At 39.2% G+C, this 24,780-nt stretch overlaps 1 protein-coding gene across 4 annotated transcripts in view; it reads left to right on the forward strand.

Annotated features, from left to right (window-relative positions):
- Positions 1–24,780, forward strand: part of MTA3 (metastasis associated 1 family member 3) — a 181,645-nt gene that overhangs the window by 32,651 nt on the left and 124,214 nt on the right. For all 4 annotated transcript variants that reach the window (XR_006815115.1, XR_006815116.1, XR_006815117.1 and 1 more), the window contains exon 4: positions 22,950–23,076. Coding sequence is in view for 1 of the 4 variants with exons in the window: in XM_045979575.1 (XP_045835531.1) it covers positions 22,950–23,076 (127 nt within the window). In the remaining 3 variants the exon portion in view is untranslated. The remainder of the gene's footprint in view (positions 1–22,949; positions 23,077–24,780) is intronic.

Raw genomic sequence — 24,780 nt, forward strand, 5'->3', positions numbered from 1 at the left:
TACCTGTCAATTTGATAGGTAGACAGACATCTGAACTCAAATCTTTCTGAATTCATAATATCCTGATACTGGTCGGACACTCCAATTTTAATACCACACTTCTCTGTGATGAAGTATATCATAAGACCCAAAAGCCTACTCTGTGTGTGTGCGTTTCTGACATTTAGGTTAGAGTTTCTTTTTTTTTCCCCCCAAGATTTTATTTATTTATTTGACAGAGAGAGACACAGGAGAGAGGGAACACAAGCAGGGGGAGTGGGAGAGGGAGAAGCAGGCTTCCCGCTGAGCAGGGAGCCCGGTGTGGAGTTTGATCCCAGGACTCTGGGATCATGACCTGAGCTGAAGGCAGGCACTTAACGACTGAGCCACCCAGGCGCCCTGGTTAAAGAGGTTTCTTAGAGATTATATTATGTTTCTGTCACCAGTGGTCTCCTTGTTTTGTGCCCTGGAGGTTTTTACTCCTCTGGGTTGTGCTTTACTGTAAGATTTAGGGGAGGTGGAGGGATGGGGGAGTAGAAATAAGAAAAAAAAAGGGTTAGTCAGATGCCGGGTTAGCCAGATGCCTTTACCCTCTGCTAGTTCTAAGACTAAGTCAGGAACTAGTGTCTGAGGAAGTTGATCTAAACATTATTTTCCTTTGGGGCACCTGGCTCAGTCAGTAGAGCGTGTGACTCCTAGTCTTGGGGTTGTGAGTTGAAGCCCCATGTTGGGTGTAGAGCTTACTGGATAGACATATCAGTCCATCTCCTTAAACCTGTGTTTTTGTGTTCCTTTGGGTGTCTTCATGTACTCACAAAGGGGTTCAAGTTCACCTTTTGGAAGACTTCTGGTACATTAGATCGCTTTTTCTGGCCCTTGATTTTTTCTTTCTGTCTTGGAGATCCCTTCCATGTCTGTGCTTTCTTTTACTGAGTGCATTGTATTCCACAGTTTGATACATTATTATTTAACCACTCTGAGGACTGGGTTTTTCATCCTTTACTGTCACACAGTTCTGCAGAATGCATATCATTTTTTAAAAAGGTTTCATTTATTTAAGAGAGTGCAAGAATGAGAGAGATCACAGAGGGAGAGGGAGAAACAGATTCCCTGCTGAGCTGAAAGCCCAATGGGGGACTCGATCCCAGGACCCTGAGATCATGACCTGAGCTGAAGGCAGGCGCTTGACTGGCTGAGCCATCCTGGTGCCCCTGCCTGTTTAAATTGAGTTTAACTTTTGCTAAAATTGTTTGTAGGGGGAAAATTTGTAGTTAGCTCAGTAAAGGGGAAAAGAAGCAGATACCCTTCCATTTAAACAGACATGTTTAATCTTACGTTTTCCCAGTATTCTCCCCTTAGAATAAGGAAATACATTTAGTTCACATTTTCTTCCTTCCTTGTCCTCTACCTTCCAATGTTGAAACTATACAACATTTAATTCTAGAATTTATTAAATAGTAGTGATGATTTAGTATCAATAGCACAACACACTAGACGCTGTTCTCACTATTCTCTACATGGAAGTCCATCTTACATTACATAGCCCCTTCCTAAGGTTCTTATCTCAGTTTTGAAACTCACTCGATTTGTTCCCTCACTACTGTTTCTTGTATCCAAGTCATCTTTATTTTTGAATTACATTTGTGTTTTGCTTTGCTGAAATATGTCGCTATCAAAGTTTTTTTCAGAAAGTGTCTGTGGGTGGTGAACTTTCTAAATCTTTGCCTGCCTTAAAATGTCTCCATTTTACCATCACACTTGGGTGCTGGTTTGGCTTTTTATAGACTTGTAGGTTCAAAATAGTTTTCTCTCATAACTTTGGAGCAATTGCCTCATTGTCTTCTGGAATCCAGTGTTGTTGATTAGAAGTCTGATGTCAGTCTGATTCTTACTCTTTTGTAGGTAACATATTTTGTCCTCTGGAAACTTTTCTCTTTTAGAATTGGTGTTCTGAGATTTTACCAGAATATGTCTACGTATTGGACTTATTTCAGGAACCATTTTTTAAAAAGGTTTTATTTATTTATTTGAGAGAGAGAGTGAGTAAGGGAGAGAATGAGCTGGGGGAGGGAGATGAAGAAGCAGACTTCTTCTGAGCAGGGAGCCCGACACTGGGCTCCATCCAAGAACCCTGCGATCAGGACCTGAGCCAAAGGCAGATGAATGCCTAACCGACTGAGCCACCCAGGTGACCCTTCAGGAACCATTCTATGCATTTATTGGTGAATATGTTGGAGTGAGAAAGAACCTTTAGTTTGTTTTCAGCTCAGGGTTATTTTCTTCTAAAGATTACTGTTTTCTGTGTTGTCCTGTTCTCTCTGTTCTTTTTATGGAACTCCTAGTAACAAAAGTTTGTTTTTTCTGTTCACTTGATGTCATTCTTTCATTTCTTAGTCCTTTTGTGTGGCTTACTGGGAGAATTCTTTGATACAGTAGTTTGGCTCACTTCGCCAGCAGCTGTATCTATTTTGAGATTGGTTCAGCCCATTTGTTGAAATTGTAACATAGTCGACCTTTGAACAATGCAGAGGTTAAGGGTGTCAGTCCCTTGCAGAGTAAAATATCCATGTCCAACTTTTGTTTTTAAGATTTTATTTTTTAAAATTTTTATTGTTATTATTTTAAAAGATATTTATTTATCGGACACAGGGAGAGTACAAGCAAGGGAAGCCGTAGGCAGAGGGAGAGGCAGATGCGGGCTCCCCACTGAGCAGGGAGCCCTATGTGGGGCTTGATCCCAGGACCCTGGGATCATGACTTGAGCGGAAGGTAGATGCTTAACTGACTGGGCCACCCAGATGGCCTAAAGATCTTATTTTTAAATAATCTCTACATACAACCTGGGGCTCAAACTCAAAACTCTCAGATCAAGAGTCTTTTCCTCTTCTGACTGAGCCAGCCAGGCACACCCCCTACCCCCCCCCCCCCCGCCCCATCCTCTGTGTATAACTTTTGACTCTCCAAAAACTTAACTGCTAATAGCCTGTTGTTGGCTGGAAGCCTTACTGATAACATAAACAGCCAATTAACACGTATTTTGTATGCTATATGTATCATATGTTGTACTTACAGTAAAGTAAGCTGGAGAAAAGAAAATGTTATTAAGAATATCATAAGGAAGAGAAAATACATTTATGTGCTGTTTTTATTGAAACAAATGCACATATAAGTGGACCCCTGCAAGCCAAGCCATGATGTTTAAGAGCCAGCTGTGCTCTGTACCTGCAGGAGGAATACTAAAGAGAGAAGGGTAGGTACAAGAGAAGGTTGGCCTGGCCTTTGAAGAACTGTTTCTTCATTCTAGTTTTTGTAGTTTAACCACAAATTTTACTAGTAGGGATAAGGTTAGGCATACTTGATTTCTAGATATCTGTTGTAATTTCTTAGGATGTTTGCCATTATGAGAGTATATAGCCCATATGTCTATTGTTTCTTAGTCTAGTCTGTTAGATGTATAGGTACATAGGTGTCAGCCTGACACTCATTTTCTGAATCCAGGGCCCAGTCTGGCTAATCTGAGACTAACTCTGTCCCTAGAGATCCTTCTCAGTCCTTTCCAGGCATCTATTGCCAGTTGATTGGAGTTGGCACAACAATCTATTTTTTGTTGTTGGAGCTTTAAAGGTAATAAATGTTCATTTACAAGGATATTTTTCTCTTGCTGCTTTATAATGTTTTTATTTTTTGGGAATGACATTTTATAATTAGCAGTTATGGCAAGTTTGTGTCTCATTAACCAGATTATTATCAACTGTAAATATTATAGAGGCTTATTATTTGACAAGTTAATTATGTTTTATGATACACATTTTCTTATTGATCTGTTACTTTGAATGTTAATGGTTGTTATTATCTTTTTAAACAAAGCTAATACTATATTAATACTTTAAAATTGATGTCACATTGCTTATTGATTATTAAATGAGACATTCCAATAATTAGATAGTCTTAAGTTTCTTTAAAGGTTTACCTTTAACTTAATTGTGGACTTAATGTTTTGTATTTTCATGACTAACTGAATGAAAATCATTTTTGTAGTCAGAGTAGCTGATCTAAAATTTTCCACAGATAATCTTCCATTTTTTTTATTCTTAAATTTTTTTTAAAGATTTTATTGGGGTGCCTGGGTGGCTCAGTGGGTTAAAGCCTCTGCCTTTGGCTCAGGTCATGATCCCAGGGCCCTGGGATCGAGTCCCACATTGGGCTCTCTGCTCAGCGGGGAGCCTGCTTCCTCCTATCTCTCTCTCTGCCTGCCTCTGCCTACTTGTGCTCTCCGTCTGTCAAATAAATAAATAAAATCTTTGGGGCGCCTGGGTGGCTCAGTGGGTTAAAGCCTCTGCCTTCAGCTCAGGTCATGATCTCAGGGTCCTGGGATCGAGTCCCGCATGGGGCTCTCTGCTCAGCAGGGAGCCTGCTTCCCTCCCCCCTGCCTGCCTCTCTGCCTGCTTGTGATCTCTGTCAAATAAATAAATAAAATCTTTAAAAAAAAAATAAATTTATGCAGCAAGGTAGCTTTTCCTATCAGTCGGAGTCAGTGACAGAAATAGAAACCAGGCACGCCTGGGTGGCTCAGTTGGTTAAGCGGCTGCCTTTGGCTCAGGTCATGATCCTAGCATCCTGGGATCGAGTCCCATATCGGGCTCCTTGCTCGGCAGGGAGTCTGCTTCTCTCTCTGCCTCTGCCTACCTCTCTGCCTACTTGTGATCTTTCTCTCTCTGTCTCTCTCTCTCTGACAAATAAATAAATAAAATCTTTAAAAAAAAAAAAAAAGAAACAGAAACCAGCCTGGATATGATCTATTACTGGGAATTAGGTGCTTACGAAATGATGGAACAGTTGAAGGTCAGATCCTAGGCTGGGCCCTGGGAGGACTCTCACGAGGGTACAGAGAACTGAGCCACATGGGAAGCTGCTCCCTCTGAAGCCTTTTCCAGAGCCAAGCTGGCAGCAGAGCCAAGAAAGGGAAGGTTGGCAGTGCTTACCTGAAGCCTCAGGCCAGGGTTTTAGAGGTCATATCCAGAAGCTGTTGATACCGTTCCTTTTGTGACACCTTGGAAATTTGGAGAATGGACACTGTTGTGTAAAAGCCTTACCTTTTCAGCCTTGCTGGGTAATGGCTAAAGTCTCAGAAAGGTGACCCCAGCCTCTCTGGCTTCACAGCCTCTCAGTACCTTTTATGCCAGTTCCCATGCAGAACTTGGGGTGCACAGGAAGCCAAGAACTCTTTTTAAGCTTTCAGATCTTACCAAAGGGAATGAAGGAAGTTAAGAAATCCAAATATTTACTCTAGTGGTATTATGATGGATGGTAGTGATGCTGGTAGATAAGGATTATTATTGCTGTGTTTAATATTCCTTCTTCATAATTATACATCAGGTGGGTGACATTCTAGAACCATAACTGGAAATTGCAAATCCATATCTTTTCAGGGGATCATGTTCCTTCCAATATCTTATTCATTCAATAAGTAATTCACTGAGCATCCCAGTTGGAGCAGGTGTCTGTTCTCAGTGCTAGATATGTTAACAGTGGCTGGATACTGTCCCTGCTCTCAGAAAGCCTTTAGTCCTGGGCTCATAGACACTGGTTGCTTCACTGCAGTATAGTACATGCTGTGGGAGAGGTGAAACACCCAGGCAGGACACCTGACCCCTGTCTGGGGGACTTCTAAAGTGACACCACATGCTTTTAGGAAATGATCATTCACTAGTTTGAGTATCCTAGTCGCCTCTACATTTTACAAAATAGTAAAGACAATTGTATCAAGACTGTTTGTGTTAAGAACAGGATGATGCAGATGGGAGAGTCTTATTGCAGAGAGATGGAGAGAACACTTAAGAAGAGAACATTCTTTCAAATCTGGCCAGTTGTGTTACTGAGCTGAGGTGGGAGGCATCTTGGATGCAAGCATGTGCTTTCACCTATTTATCATCACCTGTAAGGCTTCCAGGGGCCGTATTCCTTCCCTAGAGAGCAAAGCAGGCATCGTGGCATAACACACATTCTAGACCTAGGGTCCAGATACTCTCCATCCTTTTCCTCTGCTACTTTGCTTTTTTCATCCAAGATGTAAGAAGGGGCTCTTTGTTTTTATTCTATGTGTGTAATAAACAGCATCTTAAGGCATTGTAGAGAGCTGGTGGGCTTCAACCATTTTTCTTTTTCATATTTAAGTTCCCCCTTTCAGGGCCATAGTAGGTAGATCCCATTATGTCAGAAAAAGTTTAAGACAAATAGAAGTATGTGGGAGGGTGTACTCTGAAAGGCAACAGTGTGCTCCCTATACCTTTGGGAAGCACAGTCCCACAAGACTAGTTGTTGGCACCGCCTTGGGCTTTTCGACCTTGTATGGGACAGTGAGTCCTCACCATGTATCTTTCCTGGAGCATGTTGCTATACACCCCCACCATCCTCCACCCACCACCACCTCTACCCACCACCACTGCCCACTACCATTACCACCACCACCATCCGGCACCCCACCACCATCCACCAGCACCACTACCACCATCACTACAACTGTACCTGCCACTACCACCAACATCCACCACCACCACCACCACCATCTACAGAGAGGCAAGGGCAAGGGTAAAGAGTTATGGGTTGGTTGGAAGAGATATTTTACTTAATATGTATAGCAGATATTAGCAGAGATTAGCATGTAGCAATATGTGTTAACATTTTTCCTATTGAGGGTGGTTATATTTAAGGGAAAGTGGTGGTCATTCAGAAGCCCTGCCTAGTGCCCTCTCTCCCTCAGAGAGCTTCCCCTCTACATGAAAAACATTCTAAACTGATGCTCAGAATAATTGTCCCAGGGCTCTCTGCTGCACCTTTAAAAGGCCCTTTGTAAATTCCCTTGGCATAACGTAATTTTTTTTAAAGTTTATTTAAGTAATCTCTATACCAGCACAGGCCTTAAGCTCGCAACCCCAAGACCAAGAGCCGCATGCTTCCAGCTGAGCCAGCTAAGCACACCTATTAGTATTTATTCACTTTTTTTTTTTAAAGATTTTATTTATTTATTTGACAGACAGAGATTACAAGTAGACAGAGAGGCAGGCAGAGAGAGAGAGGGAGGGGGAAGCAGGCTCACTGCTGAGCAGGGAGCCCGATGTGGGGCTCGATCCCAGGACCCTGAGATCAGGACCTGAGCTGAAGGCAGAGGCTTTAACCCACTGAGCCACTCAGGCGCCCCAGTATTTATTCACTTTTAACATTTCTTAGATATAAACTTGTTTTGTAGTTTGAGTCTTTTTTGGAGGAGGGAAAGGCAGAAGTACCTAAATTCTAAGAATGTGTATTTTAAAGTTGTTTTAGGGGAAAGACTTTATTCTGCCCTACTTTTGTCCTTAAACTGGTAAAAAGAATGGGGAATAAAATCATTCCTGGTCTCACACTACTTTGGTAGAATAGGAACATTGTAATATGAGCTCTCATTCTAATATAGAAATAGAATGATAAAATGATCATTACACATTCACTCTAATCAGCCGTTTTTTGAATCCACATTGGAATTTGCATTAATTTTTGAAACTTCCAGAGTATGTATCGTATTTTCACTGGTAGAACTGTTAAGAGGTAGATTGGTATATGATGTTGAAGGGAGGCTTACTGTTTATTTTGTGTTTCCTGTGTCCTGCGTTTGTTGCATGTCACATTGGCTCTTGAGTTTTTTTTTTTTTTTTAAGATTTTATTTATTTATTTGACACAGAGAGAGAGAGAATCGGTGAGAGAGGGAACACAAGCAGGGGGAGAGGGAGAGGGAGAAGCAGCCTTCTTGCTGAGCGGGGAGCCCAATGCAGGGCTTGATCCTAGGACTCTGGGATCATGACCTGAGCAGAAGGCAGACACGTAACCAACTGAGCCACCCAGGTACCCCTGGAATTTTTTTTTTTTTTAAATATTTTATTTAGTTGACAGAAATCACAAGTAGGCAGAGAGGCAGGCAGAGAGAGAGGAGGAAGCAGGCTCCCTGAGGAGCAGAGAGCCGGATGCGGGACTCGATCCCAGGCCCCTGGGATCATGACCTGAGCCGAAGGCATAGGCTTCAACCCACTGAGCCACCCAGGCGCCCCTGGAATTTTTTTTTTAATTCCCTTTTGTGAAAGATAGAGTGGAAATTACATCTTACCCATATAGGTTAAATAAGAATAGATTGGAGTTCTTGCTTTGATTAAAGGCTGACTTTTCCAGCCATATCACTATGGGCCTGATATCCTCCCCTTTCTGCCCATAATAGTTAGTGGAATAATTCATTTTCTTCACACCCAAATTAAACCTTTCTGTTGGCCAGTATTTATAGATCTTGGAATAAAGTATAGCTTTAGACACCATCTGATACAATATCTTTGTTCTATCTAGCTTCGTTGCATAAGTAAAGATTTTTATAAATTCATTCTCTTAGCACAATCATCTTAGCACATCATCTCTTGCTTTTGTTTTGTGTTTTTCTCCCCGGACCCAGTGTATAATACTTCCATTAGTCTTTAAAGCTGCATGAATATTTTCATATTGTGGGGACTTGTAAGTCTGTGGCAAGGTTATAAAAATAGCTGGTTAGCCAAATTTGCTTTACGTTTGAGTATCAGTAATTCATATGGGTGAAACTAAGATTCCTGGCAGGAATTTATTTCAACCTGGTAGAAAAATTATTAAAGGCCCGAGATTGGAATGATATCCCTAGGGATAACAAAAATAAAAAATTTTATTTCCTGTTTTGTATAATTCTTCTCTTTGCCTGTAAGATGTAATATGGTTAACTCCTTTGTTGTGTTTTTATAGTTTAAGTAGCAAATCCATTTTTTTCTGTTGTTGTTGAGGTGGGTTTCAGATTACTCAGTACTCCATACATTTGGGGAAATGTTTTCTATATTTTCACTTATTTGAAAAGACTTTTTAAAAACTTGCTTATGATTATGTATCTTTTCATGTAAATAACTATAAATAGGACAGGAAGGGATGACAGGATTATAAGAAATTTTTAGAAATTATGAAGCTCATTAGTGAAAGGCTCCTAGAAGGAAATAAACTGCTGAAAATGTCTGTAAGAAATGTTGTAATCCTTTATGCTGTGATTGATTCTTGTTTCCATTTTGTCCCTGGTAAACTATAAATTTTCTGAGCTTTGGTTTCCATTATTGCTTAAATCTTTGAAAAAGCTTATATTCTATAGTGTGAGATGGCTCATATATCTTGTATTGATATTTCCTACATCACGTAATTCACAACTTTAGAGTGTAGCATTGTAGAATCATCTTCAATTATTTAGTAGTTTACAGAGAAAAAGGAATAGAAAAATATTTCAGTGACTGTCCTAGTAAATACTTTCTCGTGAATTTGCCCTTTTTTTGGTCTTTTTCCTTATTGTCCCCTCCCCCCGAATGATTTGATCAGAGAGCATGTATATACAGGTTTTTTTTTTAAGATTTATTTATTTATTCTAGAGAGAGAGTGCGAGATGGAGGGGCAGAAGTGGAGGGAGAGAGGATCTCAGGCAGACTCCTGGCTGGGTTGAGCGCAGAGTCCGATGCGGGGCTCGATCCCAGTACTGAGATCCTGACCTGAGCTGAAAGCCAGAGTCCAGCACTTAGTTGGCTGCACCACCCACGCGGCCCTGTATATACAGTTTTTAAGGTTTTTAATACATGTTCCCAAAGAGCCTTCCAAAAAGTATGAATCAATTTTCCTTTCATGCTTTGCTGTCATTTAGTCTTCTCCTATATTGTAGAAGTTTTACAGTTTTAGATTTAACATTTATGACCCATTTTTAGTTAATTTTAATATCTAGTGCGAGGTATGGATCCTAAGTTCCTTTCCTTATGGGGCCGGGGGCGCATGGGTATCTGCTTGCTCCAGCCACCATTTGGAGAGGCTCTCCTTTCTCCATTGCACTGCTTTTGTGCCTTTGTTGAATCAGTTGGTCATAAATGTATGGCTCTATTTCTGGCCTTTCTGTTCAGTTCCTTTGATCCGTTTATTGCTTTTTGCCAATAACCAGCTTTTGATTATTGTAGCTTTCTAATACTTCTTGAAATCCAGTAATGTTAGCCTTCCAACTTTGATTTCTTTTTTTCGGAGTTCTTTAGACTGTTCTGTAGTCTAGATGCTTTGCATTTCCATCTGAATTTTAATACCAGCTTGTCAACTTGTACAAAAAAGCCTGCTGGGATTTTGATTGGGATTGTGTTAAAGCATCGATCATTTTGAGAAGAATTGCATTTTAACCATATTGAATCTTCTAATGCATGAACACAGTATGCATCTCAGCATTGATGATTTCTTCCTTTATATTGTTGAGTAGCTTTCCATTGTATGGATGTCCCACCATTTGTTTATTCACTCATCTGTTGGTGGACATTTCATTTGTTTTCAGGTTTTGGCAATTACAGATAAAGTTGTTGTGAATATTCGTTACAAGTTTTTGTATAGACATATATTCTCTTAGGTTGAAGTAGAATGGCTTTACCCATATGGTAGAGTTATTTTTAGCTTTTTCAGAAACCTTGAACAGTTTGCCATCATGATTGTATCATTTTATATTCCCTTAGTGTAAGAGCGTTTGGGTTTCTTCACTCTGCCTACAGTTGGTATGGTCAGTCTTTAATTTAGGCCTTCTACTAGGTCTGTAGCGGACATGATAAATTTTATTTTTTTGCATCCTGAATATTTTTATATTCCTGTAAATCTTGTTTTGACTTCTGGGATGCACTCAAGTTACTTGGAAACAGTTTGATCCTTTTGGTTATTACATTTATGACCTAACATATATTTGTTAGTGGACATGGAGCTCTGTCTAGGGCTTAAATGTTCCCCATTACTTAAGCAAGACCTTTCTGTGTACTCTACTCAAAACACTGTCAGTTACGAGTTTTTCCAGAGTAGCTGTTTGGGAATAAATCTGTTCAGGGCCTCGTGTGAGTACTGGGCTCTGTTCCCTCTGATTCTTTTCCAATGATCTTTTCCTTGGATTCTGGTAGTTTCCTCATGTGTTTTCACTGATAGGTACTGTGCTCAAAGATCACCCCCTGCAGTCTCCAGGTTTTCTCTGTTATCTCTCTTCTGTATTCTGGTTGCCTTGTTCTTCCTGGTCTTTTAGCTTTGCCTCCCTAACTCTGGGACTCTGCCAGGCTTTGCCTCAGTTTCTCCTCCTTGCACCATTGCCTGGAAATTCTCTAGGCAGTATATGTGTAATGTTAGGGCTCATTTCTTGTTTGTGTCCTGTCTCTCAAGAATCACTGTTCTTTATCATGTGATGTTCAGTGGTCCAGTGTTAAGAAAACGGATGTTTCATGTCTGCTGTCCGCTTTTTAAATTATTCATTTTTAATTGTTTTGGTTGCTTCTGGTGGGAGGGTAGATCTGTCCCTGTTAACTCCTTTGTTTTCAAACAGAAATCCTAGTTCTTTAAAACAATTTTTTTAAAGTCAAGGTATTTAAAAAAACGGAATGGGTAAGCTGTGCAGGTCAGTAAATTTTCTACAGGTGTATACATTTCTAACTACCACAGATCAAGGTAGTGAAAATTTCTGATACCCTAGTAGGTTCTTTATGCCCATTCCTGGTCATTACTGCTCTCTTCCTCCCTAGGTAGTCACTGTTCTGATGTCTATCTACCATCTGTTAGTTTTGCCAAGTTTTTAACTTCATCTAAGTGTAGTACCTACAGTATTTGCCCTCTTTGCCTGACTTTTCCCCTCAGCACACTGTCTGTAGGATCCATTGGTATTACTGCTTGTTACTACTTATTTTTTTCTCCAGCCCAGTAGTATTCCTTCTCCTGTTGATGGACATCTGAGTGGTTTCCAGTTTTGGGCACCTATGACAAAGCTGCTAGGAACATCTTGTACAAGTCTTTTGGTGTACTTAAACGCTAATTCCTCTTGGGGGTAAATACCCAGGAGTAGAATTGTTGGTTTATGGGGGTATTCATTTACTTCAGTAGATATTGCCAAAAAATTTCTCATAGTGTTCGAACCAACTTTTACTTCATTTGTGAATGAACTCTAATTGGAACTCTAATTGGTGTATATACTTGATGAGTTTTGGTATTTTCCATCTTTTAAATTTTCACCATTTTGTTTGGGAGGGAGACAAACCATAAATGACACTTAATCTCACAAAACAAACTGGGGGTTGCTGGGGGGAGGTGGGATTGGGAGAGGGGGAGCGGGCTATGGACATTGGGGAGGGGAGGCGAACCATAAGAGACTATGGACTCTGAAAAACAACCTGAGGGTTTTGAAGGGTCAGGGGTGGGAGGTTGGGGGAACAGGTGGTGGGTGATGGGGAGGGCACGTTTTGCATGGAGCACTGGGTGTTGTGCAAAAAGAATGAATACTGTTACGCTGAAAAAATTAATAAAAAGGGAAAAAAAAAAATTTTCACCATTATGGGACCATAAGTTTTCTTTCAGTAGGCCAGAGCCGTCATAGTGGGTTGAGTAATATGAGGGCTGGGGTGACTGACCGTCTTGAGGGTTCTCTGAGCAGAAGGCTTTCAGTTTTAAAAACCAGGACAGTTTCAGTCACTGTAAATGAGGCTCTCTGCTGATATAGTCAGCCTGATGGGAAGGTAAGAGTAGGTGATTCCCATGGTTCACGAACCTCAAGTAGAGATAAGGCCTGGGCCAGCCTGTGTTCTGGACCCACCCCAACCTCCTATCTCCTGCAGGTCTCGTGTAAGCAGTGTTTCTTCACAGAAGCTTTTGCTGGCCCTTCAGGCTGTCTTAGTTAACTGTCATATTGTTGGAGCACCCTACAGAATTTTATAATACTTACCACACTTGAAGGAATATATTCTTACCTGTAATCTTGGGTCATCTCTAATCTCTTAGGGCAGGATTTTTATGTCTTCCAAGCAGATATCCCCAGAACACATTGGTAGGTACATCAATAAATTTTCTGTCTGTCTGTCTGTCTTTCTTGCCAGGAAAGAAAGAATAGGTAAAATACATGGCAAGGCTAATCTTTAGGAGATTTTTTCAGCCACAAAAGTTTAGGTTTGATTCCAGTGATGATTGATTGTTATTGAGAGTTATGTTTTTTGTTTTTCGTTTTTTTAATCAAAGCAGAGGAGAAGTGTAAGTCGTGTTGTAGGAAGATGCTGGCTGATGTGTCCGTAATGATTTGGAGAGAATGGTAACCCGGTGGTGCTGGAAAAATTTGGTTACTTCTGATCCTTTTGTTTCTTAAGTTTAAACATTGATAGCAAGTAGAAAAATGCATGGTGGCATGTTAAGGCTGTATAAAATTCCAGATGGACTTTGAATATATTATAAGATTGGGCAGCCTTTGCCAGATGCAGTGTTCTTTGAATAAATAAATGTAAAGCAGAAATAGCTTAAATTTCTGATGGGATCCTAACTTGCTGTAGAACAACTTATGAGTCATTATATCATACAATGTGAGGATAAAATTTGTGACAGTTTTCTTAAATCCAATAAAGTAAAAATAACCTCTTTCTTTGGGCAGTTTTTATTTTTCTTTTCAGGTTAGACTTCAGTTACTATTTCTTTGGCAGCGGTCAGTCATTCCTGAGTACCTTTCAGGGAGCTCTAGAGGATGGACAATGTTCATAGTAACACTATGCTGCCATTGAACTGTTCCACTGATTCTGTGATGAGCGTATAACAGAGTTTCTCCGGAGAGTGTATGACACGTGATGGTACCATTGCTCTCATGATAATGGGTTTTGTGCTTGCAATTTGTATTTTAAAGAGCTCTTCATTTTTTCTTTTACTTTCTTTTTTTAAAAAAAGATTATTTATTTATTTATTTGTCAGAGAGAGAGAGAGCGAGCAAGAGCGGCGAGCACAGGCAGGCAGAGTGGCAGGCAGAGGCAGAGGGAGAAGCAGGCCCCATGTGGGACTTGATCCCAGGACGCTGGGATCATGACCTGAGCTGAAGGCAGCCCCTTAACCGACTGAGCCACCCAGGCGTCCCCAGATTTCATTTTAATTTGTTAATACAGTATGGTAGATATGACCCGTATAAGCCAAAGCTCTTTGAGATCTTTGATAGGATTTAAGAGTATAGGGGATCCTGAGACTAAGAAGCTGTCATAGATGTTCCTTCAGAATAACATTTTCAAATTAGTATTTTATAATTATGATTCTTAACTGAGGCTCAACTGGCGTGACTCACCCCACAATTTCTCAATCAGGGCCTCCAGCAGTGGGGTCTAGATAAGTTTTTGTTTGTTTATAAAAAGTAAAAATGGGTGCCTGGCTGGCTCAGTTACTGGAGCATATGACTCTTGATCTTGGGGTTGTGAGTTTGAGCCCCACACTGGGTGTAGAGATGACATTGAAAATCCTAAAAATAAACAAGTGAAAACATTTTAAATTTGTTCTAATTTTAATATGATTTGCCTTCTTAAATAGGAACCGTTGTTTGAGGAGATAGGAATTGTTTTCGAAATATCAAAGATCATGTTAAAATTTATTTAAAAATAGTAGTAGCAGTTTTTTAATCTAATGCTATGTTCGGCATGGTGCTAAGCAATTTATGTGCATTATCTTAATCCTCACAGTAAATGTAAGAGGGAAGAATTGTGTACACATTTTACAGATGAAGAAACTAAGGATTACAAAAAGTAAATAATTTGCGCAAGGCCACATAACTCCGGACACGTATTACTAGAATTTGAATTCAGGTGTGACTCTGAAACCTGGTCTCCTCCACCCTGTTAGATCTTAAAAGAATTGTGAAAAGTGGAGCCCTTTTGAACAGTAACTTTTTGATAGCTACTTTGTGCAGTCGTAACTTTGCACATCTATCCTTGTAGACACTAACCTGAGTGTTACCCGATAATGCTTTACCTGGCCTATTATGAACATTTCTTGACGTCCCATCTTTTTTTTATCCTATAAGTAAAACAGCATGGATACAAAGATAAATAACCCATCTTTGTTCACAGGGGCTCAGAATCAGGTGACTATAGTGTAAGGCATTCTGTGACAAGTATCTTAAGCTGTGGGTGTTGCTTTGTGGCAGTGAGGAGGGAACTCTGCCACGTGGAGGTTGGTGAAAGTCTAAATGGATCAGGTACCAACATCTCAGAGGCTTCTTCCAACTTTACATTTGATCTTCTTACTTCTTTTTTTTTTTTTTTTAAAGATTTTATTTATTTATTTGACAGACAGAGATCACAAGTAGGCAGAGAGGCAGGCAGAGAGAGAGGAAGGGAAGCAGGCTCCCTGCTGAGCAGAGAGCCTGATATGGGGCTTGATCCCAGGACCCTGAGATCATGACCTGAGCGTAAGGCAGAGGCTTTAACCCACTGAGCCACCCAGGTGTCCCTGATCTTCTTACTTCTGATAACTTTTCATTCACTCCAACATTCTCTCTTACTTATCTCATGCATTACTTTTTTTAAAGATGTATTTGTTTACTTTAGAGGGAGAGCAGCACACAAGCAGGGGGAGGGGCAAAAGGAGAGGGAGAGGGAGAGAATCTCAAGCAGACTCCCCGCTGGTCAGGAGCCAGACAGGAGACTTAGTCCCAGGATCCTGAGATATGACCTGAGCCAAAATCAAGAGTTGGCTGCTTAACTCACTGAGCCATGTAGGCTCCTGTCATGCATTTCTTTGTAGAAGCATTGGACACTTAGCTCTTTTTTTTTTTTTTAAGATTTTTTTCTTTTATTCATTTATTTGACAGAGCGAGAGAGGGGGGGGAAGCAGGCTCCCCGCTGAGCAGAGAGCCCGACGCGGGGCTTGATCCCAGGACCCTGAGATCATGACCTGAGCCGGAGGAAGAGGCTTAACCCACTGAGCCACCCAGGGGCCCCTGGACACTTAGTTCTTGCCTGATTTTGATCTCAAAGCTGGCCCACTTTTCTACTTTGCTCTCCCCCTTTTTTAATATTCAAAAACCAAAATTTATTTGTATATTTATATATATGTATATTTATTCTTATGTATTTCAGAAATTGATTAATGCTAGAATACCAGTAGAAATTGATATTTTTGCAAGATGGTAGAAGTGAAGACAAGACACAGATTAAATAAATGATTATTAACTATAGTGGTTGTTGCCATAAAGGGAAAAAAATCAGTTTAATACGGATTAGAGTTTAGGTACAGACAAAAGAGAGAAGTGTTTTCCTTCTGTTGGGTTCTAGTCACTTTTTATTTTGAAGTATTTTTAGGAAGCAGTAAAGAGGCAATAATGTAGTGTAATTATGAACCTCCCAGCCAGCTTTATCTTCTCTTAATATTTTCACAATATCTTCTCTTAAAATTTTCAAATTTGCTTCAGATTTTTATAGTGCTGTGTATATCCCCATTCCCTTCCTAGTTTCTCCATAGGTGAATTGATGTCTTAGCTCTGGTGTGTTTTTTCCATTCATGTTTTTATATTTTGCTATACATGTGTGTATTTTTATAGAACACTTTTGGCATTTTAAAAAATGTTATTGTACATATGTAGCTTTCTATAGATTGCTTTTTTGCTTATCATCAAGTTTTTGAGATTCATCCATCTTGGTACTTGGATTCACTTATGCATTTTTAGCTACTGCATAGAATTTTATTACATGACCGTACTGAAATTTGTCTATTCTTCTTTTGGCCTTTTGTATTGTGTGTGTTTGATTCGTTGTCTTTTTCTCTTTTCTTTTCTCTCCTTTTTTCTTTAATTTTCTTTTCTTAACGGCCCGTAGCAAGGTCTTTTATTTTGTTTGGTTAGTTTTTTTTTTTTTTTTTTTTTTGTAACCATCATGCCCTGATTTCCTAGGGAATGGGTTCCAGCAGCTCAGGCTCCTCTCCACTGGTTCTCACAAAGTGTGCTTGTCTGGGTGGCACAGGCTGAGGCTTCAGTTGAACCCAAGTACCTTTCTCTTTTTCTTTTCCTGATCATTTTCCTTCATGCAGCTCTTAGAGTGCTTACTATGCTCAAAATGCACCTTCATTCACCTGGCGAGAATCTTGCCCTGAACGGCAATGCCGATAGCATGCTGGGCCATGCTGTGGACTCTTCCGGTTTGCCATGGTAGCATTTGTGGGGCACTGTTTTTGAACAGCACCTATTCCCTTGGTGTCACAGTACACCTTTCCTGTAGATGGGCATGTGTGGCAGAAGGAGCAACACCCTGTGTTCTGAAAGGCCTAGAGAATTTAGAGCAGGCCCCTCTCCTGTCCCCTTGTGTTGGGCATATTGGCACTTTACCAGAAGATGGCAGTTCCGCTGACCTTTTGCATTTTAACATTTTTTTTTTTTTTCAGGTTTAGCTTTTTTTCTTTCTGGTATAGTTCACATACCATATAATTCTTTTTTTTTCCCTCCAAAAAAAATGTATATAACTTAGTAGTTTGTAGTATATTCACAAATTTAACTGTAACCATTACTTAATTCCAGGACATGTTGACCACTCTGCAAAGAAACCCATACCCATTAGCAGTCGCTCACCAGCTTCCCCCTCCACCCATCCTCTAGCAACTACTCATACACTTCCTGTTGCCATGGGTTTGCTTATTCTGGGCTTTTCATATAAATGGAATCATACAATATATGGCCCTTTGTGTCTTTCACTTTCATGATGTTTCATTTGGTGTAATGCCTCAAGGTTTATCTATATTGTAGAATGAATCATCAGCACTTCATTCCTTTTTATGGCTGAATAATGCTAGTCTGTGGTAACTATGTTTAGCTATCTGAGGAGCTGCCAAACCGTGTAACAGAGCAGCAGCACCATTTTACACGAGCAGTGCACAAAGATTCTGACTTTTCCATGTTTTTGCCAGGGCTTGTTATGTCTTTTTTTTTTTTTTTTTTGTTATGTCTTTTTGATTGTAATCATCTTAGTTGGTATGAAATATCTCACTGTAATTTTGACTTGCATTTCCCTAGTGACTAATGATGTGGAACATCTTTTCATGTACTTACCGGCCATTTGTATATCTTCTTGGAGAAATGTCTTTTGAAATCCTCTGCCCATTATTAATTGTTGTTTTTTTCTTTATTGTTGAGTTGTAAGAATTCTTTATATATTCTGGATACTGGACCCTTATCGGTACATGATTTGCAAATATTTTTTTCCCATTCTGTAGGTTGTCTCTGCTTTCTTTTTTTTCTGTTTAAGTAAGCTCTGTGCCCAATGTGGGGCTTGGACTCAGAACCCCAACATCAAGAGTCACATGCTGGACCAACTGAGCCCGCCAGGTGCCCCATCTGTACTTTCTTGATAGTTTCTTTTTAAGTACACTTTTAAGTACAAAAGTTTTAATATTCAAATTTGTATACATACACATACATATATGATGTATATATCTATTGTATATATTTATATGTATATACGTATCTATATACGTGTGTGTGTGTGTTTTGGGTTGTTTAGGCTTTAGGGTGACATAGTAAAGAAACCATTACCTAGTCTAAGGACATGAAAAGCTATACCTGTTTTATCTAAGAGTTTTATAGTTTCAGCTCTTTTTTTTTTTAGAGAGAGAGAGTGTGCATGAGCACAGGAGGAGGGGCAGAAAGAGAGGGAGAGAGACTGCTAGACTTGATTTTACAACCCTGAGATCATGACCTGAACTGAAATCAAGAGTCAGTCGCTTAACTGATTGAGCCACCCAGGCGCCCCTAGCTTTAGCTCTTAAATTTAGGACTTTGATTCATTTTGCATTAATTTTTGTATATGGTGTGAGGGTGAAACTTCATTCTTTGCATGTTGTTATCCAGCTGTTCTCAGCACCATTTGTAGAATTTCATTCCTCCAGTGAATTGTCTTGACACCCTTGTTCAAACTCAATTAACCATAAATGTATGGGCTTATTTCTGGAATCTTCATGTATATGTCTATCCCTATGCCAATACCACATAATCTTGGTTATTGTAGCTTTAAAATCTGAAAGTATGAATCCTTTTAAATTTATTCTCTTTCAAAACAATTTTGGCTATTCTGGGTCACTTACATGTCCATATGAATTTTAGGGTTTATTAATTTTTATGAAAAGGCAGTGGGAATTTTGATAGAAGTTACACTGGATCTGTAGATAAATTTGGGGAGAATTGCCATGTTAACCATAGTAAGTCATTCAATCTGTGAACATAGTTTCTCCATTTATTTAGGTCTTTAATTTCCTTTAACAGTGTTTATAGTTTTTAGTATATAAGATTTGTCCTTTGTTAAATATTTTTCTAAGTAGTTTTTTTCCTGTTGGTGCCATCGTAAATGAAATTGCTTTTTAATTTCAGTTTTGGATTATTCATTGCTAATGATGGACATGTAACTGATTTTTCTTTATTATTTGCCTCTAAACTGCCAAACTGTTTCTCTTCATTCAGATAGTTTCCTGAAATCTCCATTGTCATAAAAATCCTTCTAATTTTATTCAACTTCCTTATTCCTCTTTTGAAGATTTTTTTTCTTACTACACAAATGAGTTGCATCAATACTGAGCTATTTTTGATCCAATAATTTGGTTCAAACATTTGGGCACTTGTTAAAAGCATCTGCAGACAAATGTTTAACTGCCTGCTTTTTTGTACAGTCTGTACCAGCTAACATCATCATGGGCTGATACTCCATTAAAATATAGACATAGGGAAGCTTGGGAATAACCTGTGGAGGACTCTCCTCCTGTCTGCTTTCCCCTCCATCCCCCACAACTAATATGTAAGAATGAGAATTCTGAACTATTCTGAAGAACACCCAGTTTCAGTTAAGTAACTAGAATCAATAATGGCTGCTCCTTCCCTGCGTTCTGTCCCTTACTGTTCAGGTACCTAAATTCTTCATCACCAGCTCTGGTCTTGTACATGACTGTCACATGCCCGTTCTCTAAAGCTTTGCCTGAGTCCCTGATTGTCATCTACTACTGAAAAGACTGATCTCCCATATCCTAGTGCCTTCTTGCTAATAAACTGTGGTGAAATTATCCCAGCTGTAGAGAAAGTACAGTAAAAAATTTGGTATCATTTCCTATCACTGTATAGAGTATGTATAGAGTATGGGACTTCTACTTAAATAACTTTTGGAAGGTAGCAAATTTGATCTTCCATCAAGCTTGGTAAAATGGTTTTAAAAAAATTATAAATATGTTACCATGTACCAAATTTCTGATGATGATAATTCTATTAAGTCTTTTAATTTTTTTTCATTGTCTAAATGCCAGTTTTGCCACTGTGGTCATTTCATGTTTTTAGGATGTTAATGGTATGGGAATTGTTCCTATTCAGAAGCCAGTGTAAATTTATGAAAATATGTAAATGGAATTTAACACTAGTAAATTTTGAATGTGAGTTTTAGGTGCTGTTTGGTGATTTCTGTCTTTGCCTCAGTTGCATGTCAGAGATTCTAGTCCTTTTCACCCTGTACCATGAGGTTGTGCAGGAGACTAAGATTTGCTGGGATTATTTGTAGAGCTTGTTGGAGTTTTAGTTCTATAGGGTATGCATTAGAATTCAGTTAGTTGTGTTTTACAGGACAACAATTTATCAAATACTCATTAAGTAAGGAGTATGATTTTGCGGGTGCCAATAGAGCTAATGCACCAATAATTTCATTTATCTTCATTGGTGAAATGTCTTTGGAGGTATCTGGCCGTTTTAGTGTTGGGTTTTCTCTTTGAGTAGTTGATTAAAAAGAGTGTTCGAAAAACTTTTAAGTCACTTTAGTCTAAGTGAGTCTTTTTTTTTATTTTTTAAGATTTTATTTATTTATTTGACAGAGAACAAGATCACAAGTAGGCAGAGAGGCAGGCAGAGGGAGAGGGGGAAAGCAGGCTCCCTGCTGAGCAGAGAGCCCAATGTGGGGCTCGATCCCAGGACTCTGAGACTAGGACCCGAGCTGAAGGAGAGGCTTAACCCACTGAGCTACCCAGGCGCCCCTAAGTGAGCCTTTCTAAATCAGTTTTTCAGGTTTATTTTCAATCGAGTTTTAAAAATTTGAAAGTATTGTAGAAAAGATGTGATACTTAATCCCATTCGTTGGCCTTACACAGTTCAAAAACACTGCATAATTAGAAAATTATATATGTGATAAAATCTCATTTGTGGTTGGGGGTCCATAAATGAGAATTTACAAGAATAGTGAGAAGCAGAAATATACCCGTGTGTGTATGTGTATATGTGTGTTGCCCATCAGTGCCCCAAAAGTAAGGCCTCTGAGTCCTAAACTTAAGCTCTTCCTACATGAAGAGCACCCTACCCCTTCAACTAGTCTCACCATCTGAGTCCCCCCCACTGCTATTCCCACCCAGCCTGGCCAGCTAAGGCTGCAGAGTGAGGATCTGTGAGCTCTTAGAGGTATTATATTAAGAAATTTTTGTGTCTAAAATTACTTAGAATTTTATTTGTAAATGACACTTGTTCATATTTTTCTTTATTAATTTTTTTTTATTTTTAAAGATTTTATTTATTTATTTGAGAGAGAGAGAGCGCATAATAGGGGAGAAGGTCAAAGAGAGAAGCAGACTCCCCATGGAGCCTGATGTGAGACTTGATCCTGGGACTCCCGGATCAACACCTGAGCTGAAGGCAGTTGCCCAACCAACTGAGCTACCCAGGAGCCCTCATATTTTTCTTTAAAAAGATTATTACATGCAGTAGGTTTTTTTTTTGTTTTGTTTTTTTTTGGTAAACTTTCATGAAATGTTGCTGTCTGCTGTCCCTTGCTTCCAACCCTGTTTCTCAAGGGCAAATACTTTGAATTGTTTCTTCTCTAATAACTTTTATGCTCACTGCTTGTCTCCAGCATCTCAAATAGTGCCTGTTTGGGCACCTAATAAATCTTGGTTGAATGAATGAAAGATTGTTCTTACTCTGTTTCCAGACTTGATAAATAGTTTACAATTTACAAGTACAATTCTAGGTTGATTATAATTTTTCCTCTTGAATAACATTCTCCACCATCTTAGGATAGAATAGTGTTGCTATTCAATAGAATTCCACTCTGATTCTAGATCTTTGCATGTGACCTATGTTTTCTTTCTGTAAACTTCTGTGATCTCATGTTAGCACTTAAAAAAAATTAAGTATGCTGGAAATTCAGTGTGGACGTGCCTCTCTCTCAGTAAGGGCAAATGTTCTTGAATCATTTCTTTGATAGGTCTTTCCTTACTCCCTCTCCCCACCAAAAGAGATGAAGAAATGTGTTTTCCTTATTGTTGTCTTTCTGAAATTTTTAGTCTTGGGATGTTGGACTTCATGAATTATTTTTATTTTATTTTACTTATTTTAGCTTTTGGTTTTCATTTATATATTTCTTTGTCTTAGTGTTGAAATTTCTGGGAAATTTCCTTAGCCAGTATCTTCTAATCCTTCCATTAGCTTTTTGTCTGTGTTATCAAATTTTAAAAATGTTACCCTATTTCTTGTTTTCTGATTGTTCTTTTTTATTTTTTATTTATTTACTTTCTGGTTATTCTCTTTTTTAAATAGAAAACTCTGGGATTTAGTTAGAGTGTTGTAGATAGACTTTCAACCTTTCCTGCTGGCTTTTTCTCTTGCCCACCCCTCTTTCTCACAATACTTACTTGGTATCTTTGAGGGCTAAGTCACTTCAAGCTTTGTGCTTGCCTTCTCCTTGCATCTGTCTGTACATATATAGATTATCACTTCCTTCTCTTGGCTAAGTTTGCACCTTTTTTTTTTTTTTTTTTTTGCATCTGCTTTCCATCCTCTAAAACTTTTTTTTGGCTGATTCTTCTATCGTTGTTTCCACTTTTATTGTCATTGAAATGTGTGTGCATTTTAATTGCTATTTGGTGTGGTTTTATGGGGGAAGAGGTGATAAATGCATATGTTCCATCTGCCATTTTAAAATTAGAGTTCTTCCTCTTTGTGGCCCCAATTCATGTCATTTTATGATTGTAATGCAAATGACAAGTTAGATATGTAAATTTAAAATAAAATAATGAAAGTTGGTTTGAAGAAAATTTTGAATGAAAGGTTAATCTGTCTTGATGTCCAGATAGATAATGTGCCCTGTAATAATGCATTCTTTGAATTTTATTTGTGTAGAAGAAATTGAGGAAGAATCGGAAACCACAATTGAGGCCGACCTGACGGATAAACAGAAGCATCAGCTGAAACATAGGGAGCTCTTCTTGTCACGCCAGTATGAATCTCTGCCTGCAACGCATATCAGGTAAGAGCACCTTAGAGGCTGATAGGAAGTATTCAGTAATATCATGGCAATGAGAAAAAAACACAGAACAGCCTTCTTTAAAGCATTTCTAAATTCGCCTCATGATCTTGCTCAACTTGATTTACTAAAGGCATCATAATGGGATTTTATCTAGGAAATGTATAGTGTGATTACCTTATTAAAGCCCTGCAGGTGTTCTATAGTCAAGTGACTATTTTAGCTCTGCTTGAATCCAGACTTTCCCAATCCATGTGCCTGCCTGTTTGCATCCTACAGAAGAGTGTCCCGCAACCACCAGGAAGTGCTGGTTTTCTCCAGGTTCCTAGAACATTACAGAGGCAGGCATTTTAGAATCCTAGAACTAAAACACAAGATCTGGTTCCCAGGTGGGGTGATTCTTGACCTTGTAGAATGTATGGCCTTTTACTTTCTTTGGAGGATCTCTGGGATGAAAACTATATTTTGTATTACTTAACTCGTATCTGCTCTGTACTTTGATGGGAAGCCAAAGTGAAAAAATCCTGTCCCTGGTTTGTAGTTTTGGGGGTTGTGGAGGAGCGCTGGTGGCCTTTTATGAAATATGCTGGTGGTAACATTTAAGCATACATATCTTGGAAGTCTAACAAAATGTTTGAACTCAAAAGGTAAGCAGTTACTGACTGTCAAGGTCAGGTCAGCTTCAGAAAGTAGTTGGCATTTACTCAACCTCAGAGAGACAGTGGGGCAAGCCTGGCGGCCCGCGGGTGGCAGCAGGGCGCTGTGTGCGAGGGAGGGCAGTGTCGTTGTCTGCCTCGAGTTAACTGCAAGTTTTTCAGCTTTTGTTCATAATCTTTACTTAATTCACCTCTCTAGTAGTCATGATTACCTTAAAAATGATTTGTCTAGGGGCACCTGGGTGGCTCAGTGGGTTAAGCCTCTGCCTTCAGCTCAGGTCATGATCTTGGTCAGGGTCCTGGGATCGAGCCCTGCATCTGGGCTCTCTGCTCAGTGAAGAGCCTGCTTCCCCCTCTCTCTCTGCCTGCCTCTCTGCCTACTTGTGATCTCTGTCTGTCAAATAAATAAATCTTTAAAAAAATGGTTTATCTAGGGAAATACAGTATATTAATTTTATTTTAAAAATTAGCTCCTCGTCTTTCCCCCAGTGTGGGTATTGAATCTGTCTTTTTTTGGCCTAAGCTGTGATTTGGTCCTTGTATCACACACACACACACACACACACACACACACAGACACACAGACACACACACACACACACACACACACACCCAGTTCCCAGGACTTTTGTGCATATTTCTCTTTTCAGAAATGGATGCAGTTTCTAAAGCAGAAAATGTATGACAGAGATACTGGAATTCCTCATGCTCCAAATCTTTTCAGAAATAATTTGATCTCAGTAGTTAACATGACAGCATTGCTGAAGAAGTTTTTAATTTTTTAAAATTTGAGAACATTTTAAATATTTATTTATTATTTATTTAAATTAAATTTAGTTTGTATATATTATATCATTAGCTTGAGGGGTAGAATTTAGTGATTCATCAGTTGCATACAATACCCATGCTCATTATATCAAGTGTCCTCCTTAATGCCCATCACCCAGTTACTCTATCCCCCTCCACCTCCCCTCCAGCAACCCTCAGTTTGTTCCCTATTGTTAAGAGTCTCTTATGGTTTGCTTCCCTTTCTGTTTTTATCTTATTTTAT

Source organism: Meles meles, chromosome 15 (genome assembly GCF_922984935.1).
Source record: "Meles meles chromosome 15, mMelMel3.1 paternal haplotype, whole genome shotgun sequence".
NCBI classification, from domain to species: domain Eukaryota; kingdom Metazoa; phylum Chordata; class Mammalia; order Carnivora; family Mustelidae; genus Meles; species Meles meles.